A 17,898-nucleotide genomic window follows, 5' to 3' on the forward strand; every position below is an offset into this window, starting at 1 on the left:
TCTAAACACAGCTCTACGACCTGGATCTCCTCTGTTCTAAATGTCAGTCACTCCCCAAGTCCTGCAGCATGAATTCTGATTCCCTAGCCAGGCCTCATGGTCCTTCTTGGACCCCCCAACTACCATTCTCCTTTTATTCCCCGCTGACCATGTTTTACCCCACACCACTGCCTTACATAGATTCTTTCATTTGTAAGGTACAACTGCCTAACAAACCAGCTTCAACAACTACAACAACAAAACGATCATTTATTTGCTCAAATAACCGAGGACAAACCTGGGTAGGACTGGATCAGGTACAGCCTAGTCCTAAGGTTCAAAAAATATTGTTAGGGCTCTGCTCTCTCTGCATTGTTTTTTGTTGTCCTACTGAAGACAGACATCCTCCCTCTCAACAAGAAAAGTGGGCCTCGGGAAGCTCCAGGCTCATGTCATTTCAGCATAGTATTTGTAGAGGAAAATGAGATTTTCCCCCCCGCCTCCCTATATAAAATCCCAGAGACACTGATGAATCCAGCCTGGCATCTTACAGCTGCCAATGAGCATGAGGTATGTGGGCCAGGAGGGCCAGAACTCTAACCAGCGCAATGAGTAGGAGAAAGCTTGCTGAATAAGCAGTGGCATCCACTACCTACAGTGGCACCCAAATACGGCGACACATCAGACTCATTTAAATTGCTTCCTACAAGTACGCATGTCCTGTCCTGTTGAAGACGTTTCGAGATATGTTGCCTACATCCTGGACCACAATAATAATCAGTGTTTCTCATTCAGCCCCCTCCATCTTAAAGGCCCTTCTCATCTTAAAGCCACCTCTCAATTTCTACCTATCCCCCAAAGCCTTGCTCAAATCCCGAATCCTGCAGAAGTGATCTAAGAATAATAATTGCTTTCTCCAACATGGTCAAAAATGGCTTTAGGGGGGAGGTGAGCTGTGGGTTGGAGTCTTGAATCGTGGCCAGGGTTTTGATGAGTGTGGGGAATGAGGAAGTGCCTTTTGCATTCAAATAAAAAGGCAGAAGCAAAAGCCACAGAGACTTGAAGGAACAATTATTATTTTGGATGGGATGAATAAATAGCGGAAACAGAAGAGTCGTGCAGGGAAATAGTAAAAGAAAAAGATTGGTAGTCACTTTGGCCGTCAGATGGTGGAATGACTTGGAAGCTAAAGTAAGAAATTTTCATTTTGTCTGGGGTACCAGAGCTTTTCAATGTATAGATCTCTTTTACTTGGGGCAGCCACATGGGGCCTAGCACAGAGAGAACCAGCCTCTTCTTGTTACAAGCATCTTTGTCAGTTTTTCCCAGTGTTCAATAAAATTTTCAGTGTTTGCCATGATGGGGAAATGGCTGTGAAGGATTGAACTAGGCAAAGGGGAGCCATGGAAGAATTTTTTTTTTTTTTACTTTTATTTATTTAAGTGTGTTTTTCCAGGACCCATCAGCTCCAAGTCAAGTAGTTATTTCAATCTAGTTGCAGAGGGCGCAGCTCACACTGGCCCATGTGGGGATCAAACCGGCAACCTTGGTGTTAAGAGCACCGCACGCTAACCAACTGAGCTAACCGGCTGCCCCAACCATGGAAGAATTTTGAAGACAGAATTAACCTGAGGAGAGCAATGTTTTAGGGAAATGAGCTCAAACTAAATGCAGCTCAAATTCCAAATGATAGTCAGAATCCGTTTAATTCCTTTACTGACAACATCATTTGCTTCTGACTCTAAACTGAGGTCAGAACACAAAGTCTAGTTATCAAGAATCAGAAAGAAACGAGGAAATTGATTTGCTCACTCCAAGTGAATAGCTTCCCATTTTCCCCCTAAAAAATATAAGTCATTGTAAAAGCCAAGTGACAGGGTGTAAGAGAAGGGACAAGGAGAAAAGTAAGTTTTGTGAATGGAAGACATCTTGTTTCAGACTATTTAGACATCAGCTGAGGAGACGATGCTGTTGATGCTCAGCATCCACATGGATTCAGAGAAAAGCAGAGGAAGAAAGTAGTAAAGGAAACAAGCCAGTTTCTATATCTTCCTGGGCTGTGTTCGCTTGGGATGGTTCCAGGACGTTATTTGAAAGGCTATGAATTTCCAGAACATGACCTTTTCAAATCATGTTGTGAATGGATTCTGTTTTTTAGATTTTCTATTTTGACAGTTTCTTACATGAACAATTGATTATTGTCTACAATCCGATGAATTTCAATAATAAAAAAAGAAATATCACTCTGGTATAGATGTCAGTGGGTTTCCAAAGGGACTTTTCCAGGTTGGAACGGCTGAAAGTAAATTATTGCAGCTTCAACCAAGCTATTAAGTCGGTTCCTTCAAAAGACTTACTCTGGCTCTAGAAATTGTGCATATCAATTATGTTTGTAAACCGACTGGAAGAACATTTTTAACAACCCTGGATTTGTCTTGGACTGGATGGGTCTAAGTTCTTTTCCAGTTTTGAAAAGCTATAAAAGTCTTAAGGTATAGGCCCCAACACTCCATAGCTTGAAGAAACCAATTAATTCTGATTGCTAACTATTATAGTACAAAAGAAATAGCTTAGCAGATTCCATTTCCCTCCCGTCTAAGATTGTTACTCACTTAGTTCTCCTTTTGCATAATAGAGAGAAAATGAAGCTAAAATGTTGATAACATAGCATAACAGGTAACAGTAGTAACAGAGTTGTAGTAGCTTATGATACTATATGCCAGGTAGCTTATAGGGATTTAAAAAATTTTTTTGGAAAAAAATAATAAGATGACATTACATATCCAAACTTTTAGACTAACTTCATAGCTACACATGATTTTATTATTAATAAAAAGAAAGAAAAAATAAAGAGGAATACACCCTAAGATATTAAGATATGCAATGAGAATACAACCCTGACAAAACAAAATGGAGGAAGTAAAAAAGATTTTTAAAGCCAAATTTGTGAATTAAAAAACAAGAAAAATTAAAATAATAATATACTCAAGAAAATACGTACAAATAATATATCAATAAAATAGGTAGACATCTATCAAGCTAAATCAGGGAAGAGACAACATATAAATAACATTCAAATGAGGACGGAGGTAGAATAAATACTACTGATAAGAAATTATCATATTTCATTGCATGATAATGAATTTGAAAATTTCAATGAGATGAATGATTTTGGAAAAACATAAATGACCAAACTTTACTCAAGAAGTAGAAATTTTGAGTATGTCAATTATGGAGGAAGAAGCTGAAAAATATATCAAAGAATTATTTCTAAGACTGTCTCCAAACCCAGATGAGTTATCAGGGAGTTCTTCAAAAGGAAGAGATAATTTCAATGCTATATATACTCTTTCAGTTTTTTTAAGAGCTATTATTGAAACTAAGCTTTTCATTTTTATATGCATAACTGATTCAAAAAGTTAGGAAAAATTGCTCCAAAACAGAAAACTATAGTTAAATTTGCAGTATCGATAAAGCTATAAAAATCCTGATGAAAATAGGCGTGACTCAGATTGATCATTGATAGAATGGTCCATCACATCAATTTGACAGGTGCCACAGTGAGAGCCTAAGAACCTGAGCCCCAGAATTCAGACGGCCTGCCCACCTGCAGGTATGTTACTAAAGCAGAGGACTTTACTCTTTGTGCTTCAGGTACCTTGACTATAAAATGCAATTGCACTTTATAATAGGATCTACCTCTCAGGGATTTTGACAGGATTAAGAAAGGTAATACAATGGAAAGCACTCATCACAGTTCTTGGCACATAGTAAGCATTAAATAATGCCAGAAATGCAAAGATCATATTATATTAGGTAATTTCTGAGTGTAATGCACATCAACAATGGATCAAAAAATTTTAACAGAATAAATTTAAATGCTATTTGATAAAAGTCAACATTCATCCTTGACTGTTTGTTAACAATGAAAAAACCAGGACAAGGAGAACATTTCATTAACATAATAAAAATACTTAACCCCTCAGGAAATATATTACTTAAGAGTTAAATAGCTGAACATAATATTCGATTTAGCATAAGATATCATTTAACATGATAAAAATATGAAACATACAGAAGAGGTGTAACTATTGAAAATGAGGAGAGGTATGGTTTTTGCACAAGAAAGGGTTATCTACTGGGATGGAAAGAATGGATGAGAAAGGAACCAAGGAAAATGGACTGAGATACATTTAGGATGATAATATTTCATGTATGTGCACTGTTGACTATAAAATGAATATACAAAATGAAAACTTTCCAGAATACAGAAAGTAACCATCTAGAAAACAGAACACGAGAAATGTCAGACGCCACTCACCTCTGGAAAGAGTAAACCAAACACTTAGGATAACTATAAATAACTCTAGCAAGAAAAAGGCTGTCTCTGTGTTAAAACAAACAAGTAAAAGAAATAAAACGACAAAACTTTGATGAGAGATGTAGAGTATTTAGACAAATGGAGAAACCATATTCCTAGAGAGAAAACTGAATATGCATTTTAAAGAGATTTGTGTTCCCAAATTAATTTATATACCAATAAAATCATTCTTAGATTTTGGAGGGAAGTGAACAAAATGATTCTCATGTTTAATTAGAATAATAAAAAGAAATGAACAGCCCTTACCTTTTGTCTGTTAAACAGGAATAATAAGGAAAGAACAAGAGATATTATAGCATATAAATTTGCACTACTTAAATACAGAGGGTGCCAAAAAACTGTATACAAATTTCAAGAAAGGAAAAAACTGTATTAAAATTGTACTACTCAATATATATCTATAACAAAAGATGAATACAAGTCATGTGTATACATTTTTTTGGCACCCCCGGTATATTGCTACTGACAGAGATTAGCAACATAGATCAGTGAAACACCTAAGAATGAAACCCTATTGTTTATAAAAATTTGATAAATGACAAAAGAAACTTCAAAAATCAATGGAGAAAATATTATTCCATAAATGATGCTGAAAACTTTGTTACCTATTTAGGAAAAGAACTTTCAATCCTTAGAGAATATCTAATTTCACGTTAATTTAAAATTAAATGCAAAAAATTGAACAACGAAATGGTATTTACCTTCTCAGTAGCTGAGGAAGGCCTATTAAGTACTAAAATAGTGAACGGGTAGTAAAAGAAATCAGCTCAAAATGAAATGTTCAATATAATTTCTATGCAAAATTTTAAATTTCTCCAAGTCAAACCCAAAATGTAAAAAAATTAAGAAGTAAACAATAAACTGGAAAAGTACATGTAACAAATATAACAAGTTTAATATCCTAACTATATAAAGAGTTCTCAGAGATCAATATAGAGAGTTACAAATTATCTCAGAAAACAAATGAGCAACAGACATTAATAGGCAAGCAGGAAATGCATTAACAGGGAAATACAGATCACTATAAACATGCAAAAATATTCTAGCAGTAACAATTAAAGAAATTAATATTAAAATAAGCATATTCACCTATACATTAACAAAGAGTTTTTAAAGATTAAAATAAGTTCTGGTAAAGATTTGGAGAGAGAATCATTCTCATGTGAGTTGGCAGACATATGAATTGTTTCAAGATTTCTGGATAGCACTTTGGCAAGACGCATCAAGAAGTAATAAAAATATTGCATGTCCTTCAACCAATTATTTCCACTTTTAGGAATCTCTTTGAAGGGATTAACCAGAAAGGCAGGCAGAATTTGATTCAAGAGTTTTCATTGCAGCATTGTCCATAAGCAGGAAAAAAAAAAATCCCTAAATTTCTATCAATAGAGAAATGATTATGTAAATCACAGTGGAGTGTACTATAGAATATTGTTCAGACATAAAAATGTTTTTGCAGAGTATTTGATGGCATGGTCAAAAGCATTCAGTACTCTCTCAATAATGTTAAAAAAAACTGAGCTTTGAGTAGAAAACATATTGTACAATAATACTCCATGATTTTATTGGAGGTTATCACTGAAAGGCGGAATAGTGATGAATTTTTATTTCCTTCTATTTTCTAACTTATCTACAATACACACCTTGTTACTTCATACTTTCAGAAAATATTAACTCTTACTTTAAAAGAAGAAACTCCTGCAACGATGCGGGGTTTTGTTTGCCTGTTTAATCAGAGAAGTCTCTTTGAGAAATACTCACCTACGACCTCTGCAATCATGAAAACGAAGCATATTCCTGAAGCAGCACAGAGTTTCCACTTGGCGTATTGTTGCTCATTTGCCCTGTTCTCTGCAGCCTTGGAGTTGCCATGGCAGTGATAGATGGCTCCTGACTCCGGCTCTTCTGGCTTCTCTCCAGGACATTGATTTTTATTCAAGGTCTTCTGCTGGAGTTCCACACTGTTGATGAGTTTGACAGAAGTGAAAAGTGAATGTGGCTGCAAACACCTCGCTGACAGCTCTACCCATTCTCTGAACCACTATTAGGACAGTTGCTAACTAGCTAGGCAGTGATGATGCTAAGAAATATCAAGTGTAAGGAACAAGCAAGAAATTTCCTTATGAAATATCAACAACCAAAAATTTTGCTTGTATTCAGTGAAACTCTATTCCATCTCAACCATCAGCAATTAAGAGATATCAAAGGAACAGGAGAAAGGAAGCCAATACATTTTGCTGCATTTCCTTCCCAATTACGTCACTTTGAAAAGACATAGGACACTGTCCCACAAATAAAAAAGGGGGTGGGAACAGTGGTAGAAGTGTGCATACAACCAGCCTATTGATTCAAATACCCACTGTTGCCTGCCATCACTGTCATGTTCTCCATCACAACATTGTTACTAGGTCATAGTACTTTGTCCTGCTGAGTCCCTGTGAAATCTTCTTAACACAGCTTTGCAATCATTCTCTACCAAGCAAAATTATACCGGGAGTTGAAACTTACTTACACTTCCTAAAGCAAGCAGTACATATCAGTTCTGTTCACATATTAATATAAATAATTATTTAGAGCAGTTTATAGAATTATAGAATGCCACAGATGGAAAGATTGTAGATAACATTTAGTCTAGCCTCATTGTTTCTTAGCTAAAGTAATTACGGTTCAGAGAGGTTAATTAATTGGCTAAGGTCAAGTAGCCAGGAAATGGCTGAGCTGAGATCCCAAACCTAGATTCCGTACTTTTTTCCACTACAGTACGTCCATACTGCCTCTCCACCTAAAACCAATGTTTACTGATACATGTCCACAGGTCTACATATCTTAAACTAATCAGATTTTAGGGTTTTTTTTAATAACCTTATTAGAAGACGTTAATAAGATTCTTAGAATTAAGGATTTTGTATTCATGGCTTTGAAAGGTATAAAAACAGGAATAAATTAGCCTCCACTTGAAGAGTTATTTCATTTGTCTTATCACCATCTGGAATTAAAGATCTGAATATTTGGTCTTAGATAATGATGATGATTGTAACTGTAATTGACATTAGATATTTGTTTTTCTCTGAATGAAATAGCATATAATCACTATAGAAAATATGCAATTACAGAAAAGCACAAAGCAGAGGGGGAAATCCATGGTAACCTTACCTGCAAGAGACAACTATTATTGATATGTCATTAGTTAGCTTTGTAATATTTATACATACACATATTTATACACTGTTATACATAATTAAAGAACATATATTAATTAGGATGGTTTTAATTGCAAGTACAGAAAATGAAGCTCATGCTAGGTTAATTAATAGATGGGGATTATTGGTTCTGCAACTGAAAATATCTAGAGGTATCAGACTCCAGGTGATTTTATCAGGGCACCAGACCCATTGCTTTGCAGTTCTAACTGTGCTTCAACCTCGGGTTGACTTTCCACATTGCAGTGGGATGGTTGCCCAAGGTAATTGGGACTACAGACTTGCTTTTTCTTATACAGGGAGAGAGAGAGTGTCCCTGTTCCCAACTGCTAAACCAGAGTCCTGAGTTGCGTGCTGATTTGGCCAAGTGAGAACCACCCTCTATAGCCAGTAGCATATGGATGGGCTAAGTGGTTTAGACCCTGTTACAATAGGAAGGTTAGCTACCCCCAGCTATGCTGACTCCTGGAGCTGAGAGTGCTCCCCACATCCCATGGCTGCAACTCAGAGGGGATGGGCTGGAATGGATTGTGGATGAAATGACAGCGTCCCAGTAGGCTTTTACCAAAGATACAGCTTTGGACCCTGATTCTTAGCTGTATACATTGTTAACATTTTCTCAATTTATTAAATTTCTACATCATTATTTCTAACATACAGAGACCATTATATTTAATGTAGATATGTCACAACATAATTAACTGATTCCCTATGATTGGACGATTCATTTTTTCCAATTATTTACTCATATAAGCACCTCTGTGATTCATATTCTTATAGTTAATCTTCGCTCAATATATTATTGTCTCCTTAAAATGTAATCCTAGAAGGGAAATGACTGGGTCAAAGAGTGCCTACATTTTTAAGGACTTTGATGTGTACTGCCAAATTGATTTCAGAATGTTTGTACCAGTGAGGTTACTATCACTCAGGTTTTTGAGCAGTTCCGAATAAGCTGTTGGAATAAGAGCTATTTGGCAAGAGGCACAAAGAGTACTTATATCTATAAACTTTTGCCTTTGTAAAGTACCCTGATCATAAACCACCATGCAGCGTAGTAGGGTGGCTCACCAATGGTCATCAACTCAGAGGAGCCTGAAAACTAATAAGAAACCATGGTGGAGGTCCCCCTTTCCTCATGCTGAGAAAGCAGCCCAAGGAGGACAAGGTCACCCATTGTTCTGCCACTGCTTATATGACCCCTGGCTTACTGTGGTCATAAGAAGCTTTACTGAATTTTATATTTTTCATGAATCTTGTGGCCAGAGAAAAGCAGGTGGTAAGTGACCAGGACAGAGAACTTATCCTGGAGCAGTTTAGAAAGTAGAGCAATGCAAGGATACCACCGGGAACACAGCCTGCGGGCTGGGCCACCAAGGAAAAATGCAAGATACCTGGCCAATTCAAATATTACTCCACGTCCTAGATCTAAGATTAACCAATGTAGACACATTCTGAACTGATATTGCTTCCTGAAACACTAAACCAAAAATCCAAAAGTGGGCTTCAGAGGGTCCATTGAAATTGGATGCAATGCATTCACGTGCGTGCACACATGTGTGCGTGTGCGTGTGCGTGTGTGTGTGTGTGTGTGTGTGTGTGTGTGTGTATTTTATGGGGGGAAGCAAAAGCCCACGGTCTTCACTGGCCTCCCCAAAGGATCTATAATTCCAAAAGAAATTAAGAACCAGAGTTAAAATACATTCTTTGTCTACTCATTCGACCAAAGTGGTTTAAGTGTCTCTAGATACAGTACAGACTTTTGAGCTGAAAGATGATGTGAATTCCAATAATTTTTAAAAGAAGGTTCTAAAAAGCAAATGCTATGATGCATCAAAAAATTAAATGTAAGTTTGCTGCGAATGAATAAGTCACCATAGATTCCCACGCATTCAACTATAGTTGAGGCTTTGAGGAGCAGAAACAATAGGCCAGAGTAGAGAAATTTATAGTAGCATCAAAGAGAAAAAAGGGGAGAAATAGGGATACATTAAATTTGGTGTCATTGACCTAGAACTTTGCGTTCATTTTTTTTTTAATAGGAATTAGAAAATGGAGCTTTATTTTGTGATCATGGAGAAGCATTTATTTTTATTTTGTATTTTATTTTTGTTTGGTGGTAGAAGTCAAACCCCTTTGTTTCTTTATCTGTCAAACGGAGCTGGGAAATTTTTCCACAATGTTATTCCACATGTTGACTACGTAAAATCACTTTTTTCCTTTGTGCTTTCACATCACTTCTCCCACTACTGCTGTTAGAAAAGGAGACGGAAGCTTAGGTCCCGCTGCATTTCTAACGTTTCACGTACACTCATTCATTCAACACATGTATTGCATGCCTGCACTCTCAGAGGTGCTAATGACACCATGGTCTTTGAAACAAAGTTCTGGCCTAAGAAGCTGATATCCTAGCCGAGGGAGACAAACAGGAAATCAGCTGAGATTGACAATGGCTGTGTAGTGTCATGGGCAGTGACTGGGAGAGGGAAGGTGAGGCTGTTGTGAATAGAATGGAAAGAAAAGCACCTCTGGAGAGGTGATACCTCAGCAGTGAGTCAAAGGATAAGCAGAAGCAGACCCAAGTGAAGGAGGAACATCCCAAGCCCAGGGCATTACTGGTGCCGAAGACCAAAGGCAAGAAAGAGCTTGTCATGAACAGACAGGTGACAAGGTGACTGCTGTGGGATGAAGAAAGAGTGAAATTGGATGAAGTCAACGAAGTCGGCAGAAGTCAGATCATGCCGAACTCTGCAGCCCATCCTAAGCATGTGTGGGGACAGAGCTAGGAGGGCCGTTTCCAGGCTCTCGGCCTCACGTGGAAAGGTGCTGGCTCAGGTAGTAAATGGCCATCACCTGTGATTGGATGGCCATCAGCTGTAACCAGTGAGCCATTGGCCACTAATATAACTGCCGTGGCTACGCTAGCAGAAAATGGGGGCTAGCAAGAAAATGGTGGCTGAGCTAGCAAGCGCGGATTGCAGTTAGTAAGTGGGGTTGGTTGGTTGGCAGAGAAATGAACAGCAGGTTGCAGATAGTGTGGCTCCTGCTTCCTGTGTCTCCAACCCAGCCGCCAGCAAGACTATAGTGGTATGACTCCCCTATCTATGGCTCCATGGGTGTTCCTTTTTGGCCTCACCATGTCCTGCATTCTTATGTGGGGAGCGGGAGCTGAGACCCTGCCTGCCATCCCGCATGTCAGCATGTTTTCCTTTAAAGTCTAAAGGGAGGAAGTTGGAAAGTTTTGAGCAGGGAGGTAACATTATATGGTTCATATTTCTAAAATGGTCACTTTGGGTACTGCTTGGAAGGCTAGAGTGCAGAGAAGCAAAACATGGAGACCATTTATTTGATTAAGTGTTTGTGAAATAAATGAGTGATGTGAAAGAAATGTTTTGAGGGGGAAAGCCAAAGGGAATAGAGACCAGAAATGTTCCTAGACTAAAATGTAATCTATTGTCCCAGACTAAGTGTCCTATGCTCCACCCCTTTTTTTAGACAGTTTTATTAAGGTATAATTCATGCACTACACATATGACCCATTTAATGTATTCAATTGAATGGGTTTTAGCATATTCTCAGATTTGGGCGACCATCACCACAATCTAATTTAGAACACTTCTGTCACCCCAAAAGAAACTTCATACCCAATAGCTTACTGCTGTAAGGCCCCAATGTCCTTACACATGACCCTAGCCCCAGGCAACCGCTATTCTACTTCCTGTCTCTAAAAGTTGCCTATTTTGGATATTTCATATAAATGAAAATTTTGCACTATGTGATTTTGTGAATGATTTCTTTTATTAAGCCTACTGTTTTCAAGAGCTTCATCCATGCTGTAGCATTGGTACTTTGTTGCATTTTATTTCCAAATACTACTCTATTGTATGAATATGCAACATTTTATTTACCTATTAAGTTGATGGCATGTAGGTTGTTTCGTTTGTTTTGGCTCTTCTGAGTAATGCTTCTGTGAGAATTTGCATAGGAGGTTTGGTGGAAGTCTGTGTTCATTTCACTTGTATGTTTTCCTTTGCCTGTTTCTAAAAGCTGCGTGTGCAGCTTTGATTGTCATTCTTTAGAGTGCAGCTTTAGGCACCTGGACTGTCTGCATTACCCACACCCGTGCTCTGGAATGGAGATCATTTTAATCAGGTTTGCTTTGACTGTCTCTTGCCATGGTCACACTGTGAAGTATTGGCATCACACCCAGCTGTTGACCCCTCAGTTGTCTGAGGATTGCTCTCCTGATGTTCTGAGGCATAAATAACCCCACAATCTGATCCAATGAAAGTCGGGTCCTGCATTAGTCTGCTCGAGCTTCCATAACAAAATACCCCAGATGATGTAGCTCAAACAGCTGAAACTTATTGTCTCATGACTCTGGAGGCTAGAAGACTGTGATTAGGTGCCGGGAAATTTGGTTTCTGGTGAGAACTCTCTTGCAGGCTTGTAGATGGCTTCCTTCTTACTGTGTCCTCACATAGTAGAGAAAGAGATCTCTGGTATCTCTTGTATAAAGACACCAGGTCTGTCATATCAGGGCTCCACCCTAACGAGCTCATTTAACCTTAATCACTTTCAAGGCCCTGTCTTCAATATGGTCACATAGGATTTGGGGCTTCAACATGGGAACTTTGAGGTGACAAAAACATTCAGTCCATAAGATTCAGTCCTTTACAAGGATAGTATTTGAAGCCAATCTTTTTAGCTTGTGCCAACTCCAGGGGGCTCTTTTAACCTCTCTGTTTCCCTGGCCATTTCTGTTAAACTTCCAGCTGGTCTACCATTTAGCTTGTTGCTCTCACGGAACAACCAGCTTACTTCCCTTGATTGCTCACCAGCAAAAGTCGTCTGTTGCTTTCAAGAATAAAGTGCCCTTATGCTTGAAATCCCCAGTGTTCCATTCCAAATAAACTTTTAGCTGATGTATTATCAGTTCTCTAAGGGAAAGATGCATAGCCCTCTGTTCTCGTGGCCTGTCTCTGCCCATAGGTAAAACCTCGGCACTGGCGCCAGAACTAGCAGAAGAAACAGTGACCTAGTTCTCTGGCAGTGACAGTCTTGCTCTATCAGTGAGAACCTCCATCCTGTATGTGAGTCAGGGCAGGGGTGTTCAAGACCTTGCAGCTCCTAGACTGGAGATTTTGCTCTACAAGTAGGGACTGGGTGGAGGAAGGGGGCCCTAGGCCTCTTGTCCATGTTTGCATTGAATGGAGGTTCGGCAGTATGGAGCTGGGGCAACGAGAGATGCCAGCAGCCATTGCCCTAGGGGGTGAACTGTAGCCCTCAGAAGGAAGCGGAGAGGAGAGGATCCCTGTCTTTCAGCCACACCTACCCAGAGCAGAGCTTCCGTCACACAGAGCTTGGGGAAGAGGGAGAGTAATGGAACAGGTCAAGGTTCAAATGCCACAGACTCTTGCTTCTTACTAAGATTTAGTAGGTTTTCTAGAATAAATAGTTCTCAAAGTGCTGCATGCCTTAAGACAATTTCCAGAGACTTTAAATTATAGGATTTACTTTAATTTTTTCAGTTAAATGGTTGTTTCACTGGGGAAGGAGTTCCATTGAGCTCCTCACATCACCATTCCAGAAGTCTCGCCGTCCTTCACACACACACACACACACACACACACACACACACACACACACACACGTAAGGCTCCATACTGAAAAGATTCCCGTAATTTGTTCCTCCTATCTGTCCTTGCCTTCACATCCCTGCATTTCTTTAATACATGATTTGGGAAAAAGAGAAATTTGACCTCTCCTACTCAGCACCAAGAAAACCATAATGACTATGTAGGTCAACTTTATACAAGTATTTCTTTGCTACAGGAGCCCAAAGCAGAGGGAATCCCATCACTGGAATAGGAATTGGAAGATGATGGGGTAGAGGAGACTACACAGTAGTGTTCACAGCACCTACAGGATCTAATAGTACTACTTCCCGTGGTAAAATGTTTGTAAAGATGACATCCAACATTGCCTGTATACATGCCATCAAGAGATGGAACCAATTGTCCCGCCCCTTAAATCCGGGACTTGGGACTTTACTTGAACCCATCAAATGTGGTAAGAATGATGCTTTGGCGGTTCTGAGCTTAGGCTGTCTAAGACCTATCAGAGAACAACCAATCCCACTGTGTTCTCTTGCTACCCCGAGCTGCTATATAAAGACCTCCAGGATAACCTGGTAAAATGAGACAACACAGAGAAAGAAAGAGAGAGAAAGGAAGAGAGAGAGAGAGAGAGAGAGAGAGAGAGAGAGAGAGAGAGAGAGACCAGGGGAAGGAGAACGAAGACCAGTCACATCCAATACAGAGACCCCAGACATGTGAGGAAAGCCTTCTGTGAGCTTTTAGCGTAGCCCAGAAACCAGCAGAATGTAGCCTCATGCGTGAACCTAGCTGGCTCCACCTGGAGCCCTGCCCATATCCTAACCCACAGAATTTTAAGTGATAAAATGATGGTTGTTTACGCCACTAGGTCTGGGGGGAGTAGTTTTGCATAGCAATAGATAAATGAATCACTCCTTTTGTGGAATTAGAGAATAAAGATTCCTCCAGGTTCAGTTTCTTAATAGCTGGTAGCAATATAAGGAGAAAGTTGATAATAAGTAAAAAAGAGAAGGAAGGAGAAAAGAAAAGAACTGACAGTAGACAAAGTTATCTACAAAATAGAGACAGAACAAAATACATGAGAAAGGAGATTGGGGGAAGGTGAGGAAAAGAAGTCGATAAGTGAGGAAATCAAGGTACCTGTGACCTCAGGAGGAAATAGATGAAGGGTTCGGGAGACCACATGATGAAAGTGTGTGTGCAGAAGAGATGGAGGAGGAAAGGGAATACGATGTTCACCATCGGGAGCTGTGGGTCCAGATCCCAGCTCTGCCATAGCCAGACATCTGAACCAAAGAAAGGAATATATTTTCTCTGGCATTTAGTTTCCTAACTGGTAAAACAAGGGATTGGGATAAATAATCTCTTCCAGGTTAAAAGAAAAGGAAAATGAGTTTGACATTTCTTTATCTTCACCATATCCTGAAAATCATATCCATTTATGACGCCAATGAGACCCTGTAACTATAAGTGGTTCGCTTTATTTGTGTAACAGAGCACTAATGGTCTATTTTAATGAGAAGGGAAATACTGTTATTTCGATAATATAGAGATTTCAATAATATAGAGATGCTCTATTACAATAACAGTATCCCTCGTGTTAATAATTTACTGTCCAAAATGTCTGCCTGACCTAACATAAAGCTTTGTTGTTTGTGATCTCAATAAATCACATTTATAATTATTTTCTAAGAAAGAGAATTCTTGTAAGGTGAGATAATAGATGTGCTTGATTCTTTGTCATGCATTTTTAAGCAAAATTGTAAATATCCTAAGAGAAAGTCCTTTTGCAGTTGCTCAAACATTAGATGCTATCAAACAGTGTCACTACTCTTTGGAATATTAATTTGGCTCCAAGAAACAAACACAAACATTACACATATTATTAATTGGTAAATATTATCTTAAATTCTGCTCCTAACATGAATTCATTTCAGATTTTCCATCATTCACTGATATGTACCGAGTGTGTTCTCTTTGCTCCCCTCTTGGATTGAATTCCCCAAACACACCAAACTTTCATTCTTGCATGTTTGCCTTTAGCACAAAATTAACTCTGTCTGAAAAACTTTTCCTAACTCTACTTCCTGTGTGGGTTTTTCTAACCTTACTCTAACTTCTTTTTTATTTTTCAGTTCTTGGCCTATCACTTCTGAAAAGCCTTTTCTGGCCCCCAAAGCTAGGTTCCCTTGAGGTACTGTCGTTGAATGCCCCAGAATGGCACTTATGTGCAATTTTGTAATTGACTTTTATTCCACATAGACTCAAAGATTTTTAGAGGACGGAGATCTGGGACTTGGACTGTTTTTTTCTCCATTATATATCCAGGTGTATTCAATCAACAATTTTTAAATAAGGGAAAAAGAATGAATGTATTGCACGTGGCACTGTGGGAGATATTAAAAGGTACTAGAACCACATAGTACGTTAAACTCAGCTAATTTTATTACAGGGGTGTATATGTGATCATGGTATTACATGATTAAGAAAATAGCAAATAATTTAAAGATCAATTTAACTACAATTTTGACACATAGTTGAAAAGCCTTAATTCTTTCTAAATATAATTTGATGAAAATTTACTAACCATCTTAAAAGTGGGAAAAATTGAGGAAAAGAAAGGTAAACACCTTAGATTGTACATAGCTATTTGCCGTAAGGAAATCTACAGGTGAAAAATACATCCATGAAGCGTGTCCTTCATGCTCTTAGGCTATTTAAGTAATCACATCAACTAAATAGAGTATTGCGTGTTTCAGGATATGAATTGTACAAGTCAGCCAACAGTTTATAAAATTTTACAAAATGCCCCCAAGTTGTACAGCAGAAGTTTCCAATTTTGAAGCTGTAGGATTTAGGGATTTATTGAGTATTGAAGACACAGAAAATTGTGAAGCAGAAACAGATGTCTGTTACCTGTCTAGTGTGAAGGCATACATCTTGGTGGCTTTGTCATTCACAAGATAAGTTCTCTCAAGAAATTCCATGGTGGCCAGGATAAGAGGGCTTTTGCTATTCTTGTTGTTGTTCTTCTTATTGTTGTCGATGCTGCTCTTTAACTCACTGTCCAGGTTTGGGAGCAAAGCAGCATTACAATTACTCACTTTCCAAAAAAAAAAAAAAAAGAAAAATTCTTCTGGGACTTAAAATAGCAAGCCTCCTACATCAATGTTCTTGGTAGGTCTGCTAAAATGACAGCGTCCTTGGAATATCCCTGGCCTCATTCTCTCACCCACAGAAACTGCTTTCCTAGGGAGACTTGCAGGTTGGATCAAATGAAGTGTGTGTGTGTGTGTGTGTGTGTGTGTGTTTGCGCACTTCCCATGCTATCTGATTCCATTGTGCTTTCTAAAAGATAGAAGAGCTCAGGCGTTTCCTACTAGTTGCTGATGTAGACGTTTGGTCTTCAGAGCACACCTGGGTGATCTGCAAACAGCTACCTTTTTGTGTGATACTCTTGTTTTTCCCTTTCCTTTCCTTTCCTTTTATTTGGGGTGGAAAGTCTCTCTCTCTCTGTCTCTCAACCTAAAAGCATTTATCCTGACATTTAGTTCTAAGATGACGCTAAGCAGTTGTCAGGAATTACTTCTCTTTTCTTAGGACGATTGGGGGATTGCAGTACTGAACAGTGGGTGATTACATGGGTGATTATTAACTAAATCTCTAATCTGAAACACTTCCCGGTGCAGCAGCTTTGAAACCCTTTGATAGCCAGGCAGAGGGCAAACTCAGCTTCTAAATAACAGCCCGCAACCATAAAGAATTGGAATGGAATGATCTGTGTTCTCCATGACCAGGGCCCCTCTGCTGAGGATAAAAGTCTCATGCAAAGAAGCCGTGTCAGATAAACTGATCACAACTCTTAGGAATGGAATTTTCTGAGCTGATCCCAGAGAGCTTCAACCACAAGCTCTTAGGAATTGACATTTTATTTCATTGCAAAGAACTTTCCTTTCCAAATAAGAAAAGATATGCTAGCCCAACAGCGATATCCTGGTTAAACGGCAGGCATGTGTGTGAGGGTCAGAGTGTCCATGACCTGTCCAGACACGTGCAGGGGTGTACAGAGTGGAGAAAAGGGCATACATCCGACCACCGGGTCCTCCTTTACCTTCTTCCTCTGTCAACGCTCACTTCCTGGTGAGAAAACTCGGAGTAGTGTAGTCCCAGAATAATAGTCCAATGGCCCCGCATCTTGACAGTTGGTCCATCTTGGTGAGCAGAGATCTCCCACATGACCTAATAAATATTGTCCCCACCAGGAGAATGGGATTCAGTGGCAAATGCAATAGGCAGTGAGAAGAGAATCACCTTTGTTTGAGAGTGAGACTGTCGGGTCGCTTGTCACATCTGTGGTGAAGCTGTACTTCTTGGGGAAGATTTCCAACACTCTCATCTATAGCATTAATTCTAAAGTCTTTTCATATGACCCTATTGCCTGGCTGAGTGTTAACTTTACTCTGACAGATGGAGACCAGAGAAAGGGCTCTGGGCGGCCATTTTTCCTTTGCAGGAGAAATTCTGGGTCTTGTGTTAGCAGAATAAAAAACAAAGTAATTCATTTTCGGATACTTAACTTTGCAAAACAGTAGTTCTGTGGAGACAAAAGTAGGAAACCAGAAAAGAATTGCTAATCCGACACATCTATGCGACGCATTGCCACACTTTACAGCTTGAATTACTTGTCATTTCTAGCACATATGAGGCAAATAGAATTCGA

The 17,898-nt window shown here is 39.0% G+C and overlaps 1 protein-coding gene across 1 annotated transcript in view; it reads right to left on the reverse strand.

The window, feature by feature from the left end:
* SLC30A8 (solute carrier family 30 member 8) overlaps positions 1 to 16,428 on the reverse strand; it is a 34,808-nt gene extending 18,380 nt beyond the window's left edge. The window contains exons 1-2 of the mRNA XM_019713162.3: positions 16,095 to 16,428; positions 6,122 to 6,321 (exon numbers count right to left, since the gene is read on the reverse strand). Of these exons, the coding sequence (XP_019568721.3) occupies positions 6,122 to 6,321; positions 16,095 to 16,165 (271 nt within the window). The 5' untranslated portion in view covers positions 16,166 to 16,428. The remainder of the gene's footprint in view (positions 1 to 6,121; positions 6,322 to 16,094) is intronic.
* Between the last annotated feature and the right edge of the window lie 1,470 nt (positions 16,429 to 17,898).

The sequence above is a fragment of the Rhinolophus sinicus genome, chromosome 6, assembly GCF_057876585.1.
Source record: "Rhinolophus sinicus isolate RSI-liver-muscle chromosome 6, RSI-T2T, whole genome shotgun sequence".
Classification (NCBI taxonomy): domain Eukaryota; kingdom Metazoa; phylum Chordata; class Mammalia; order Chiroptera; family Rhinolophidae; genus Rhinolophus; species Rhinolophus sinicus.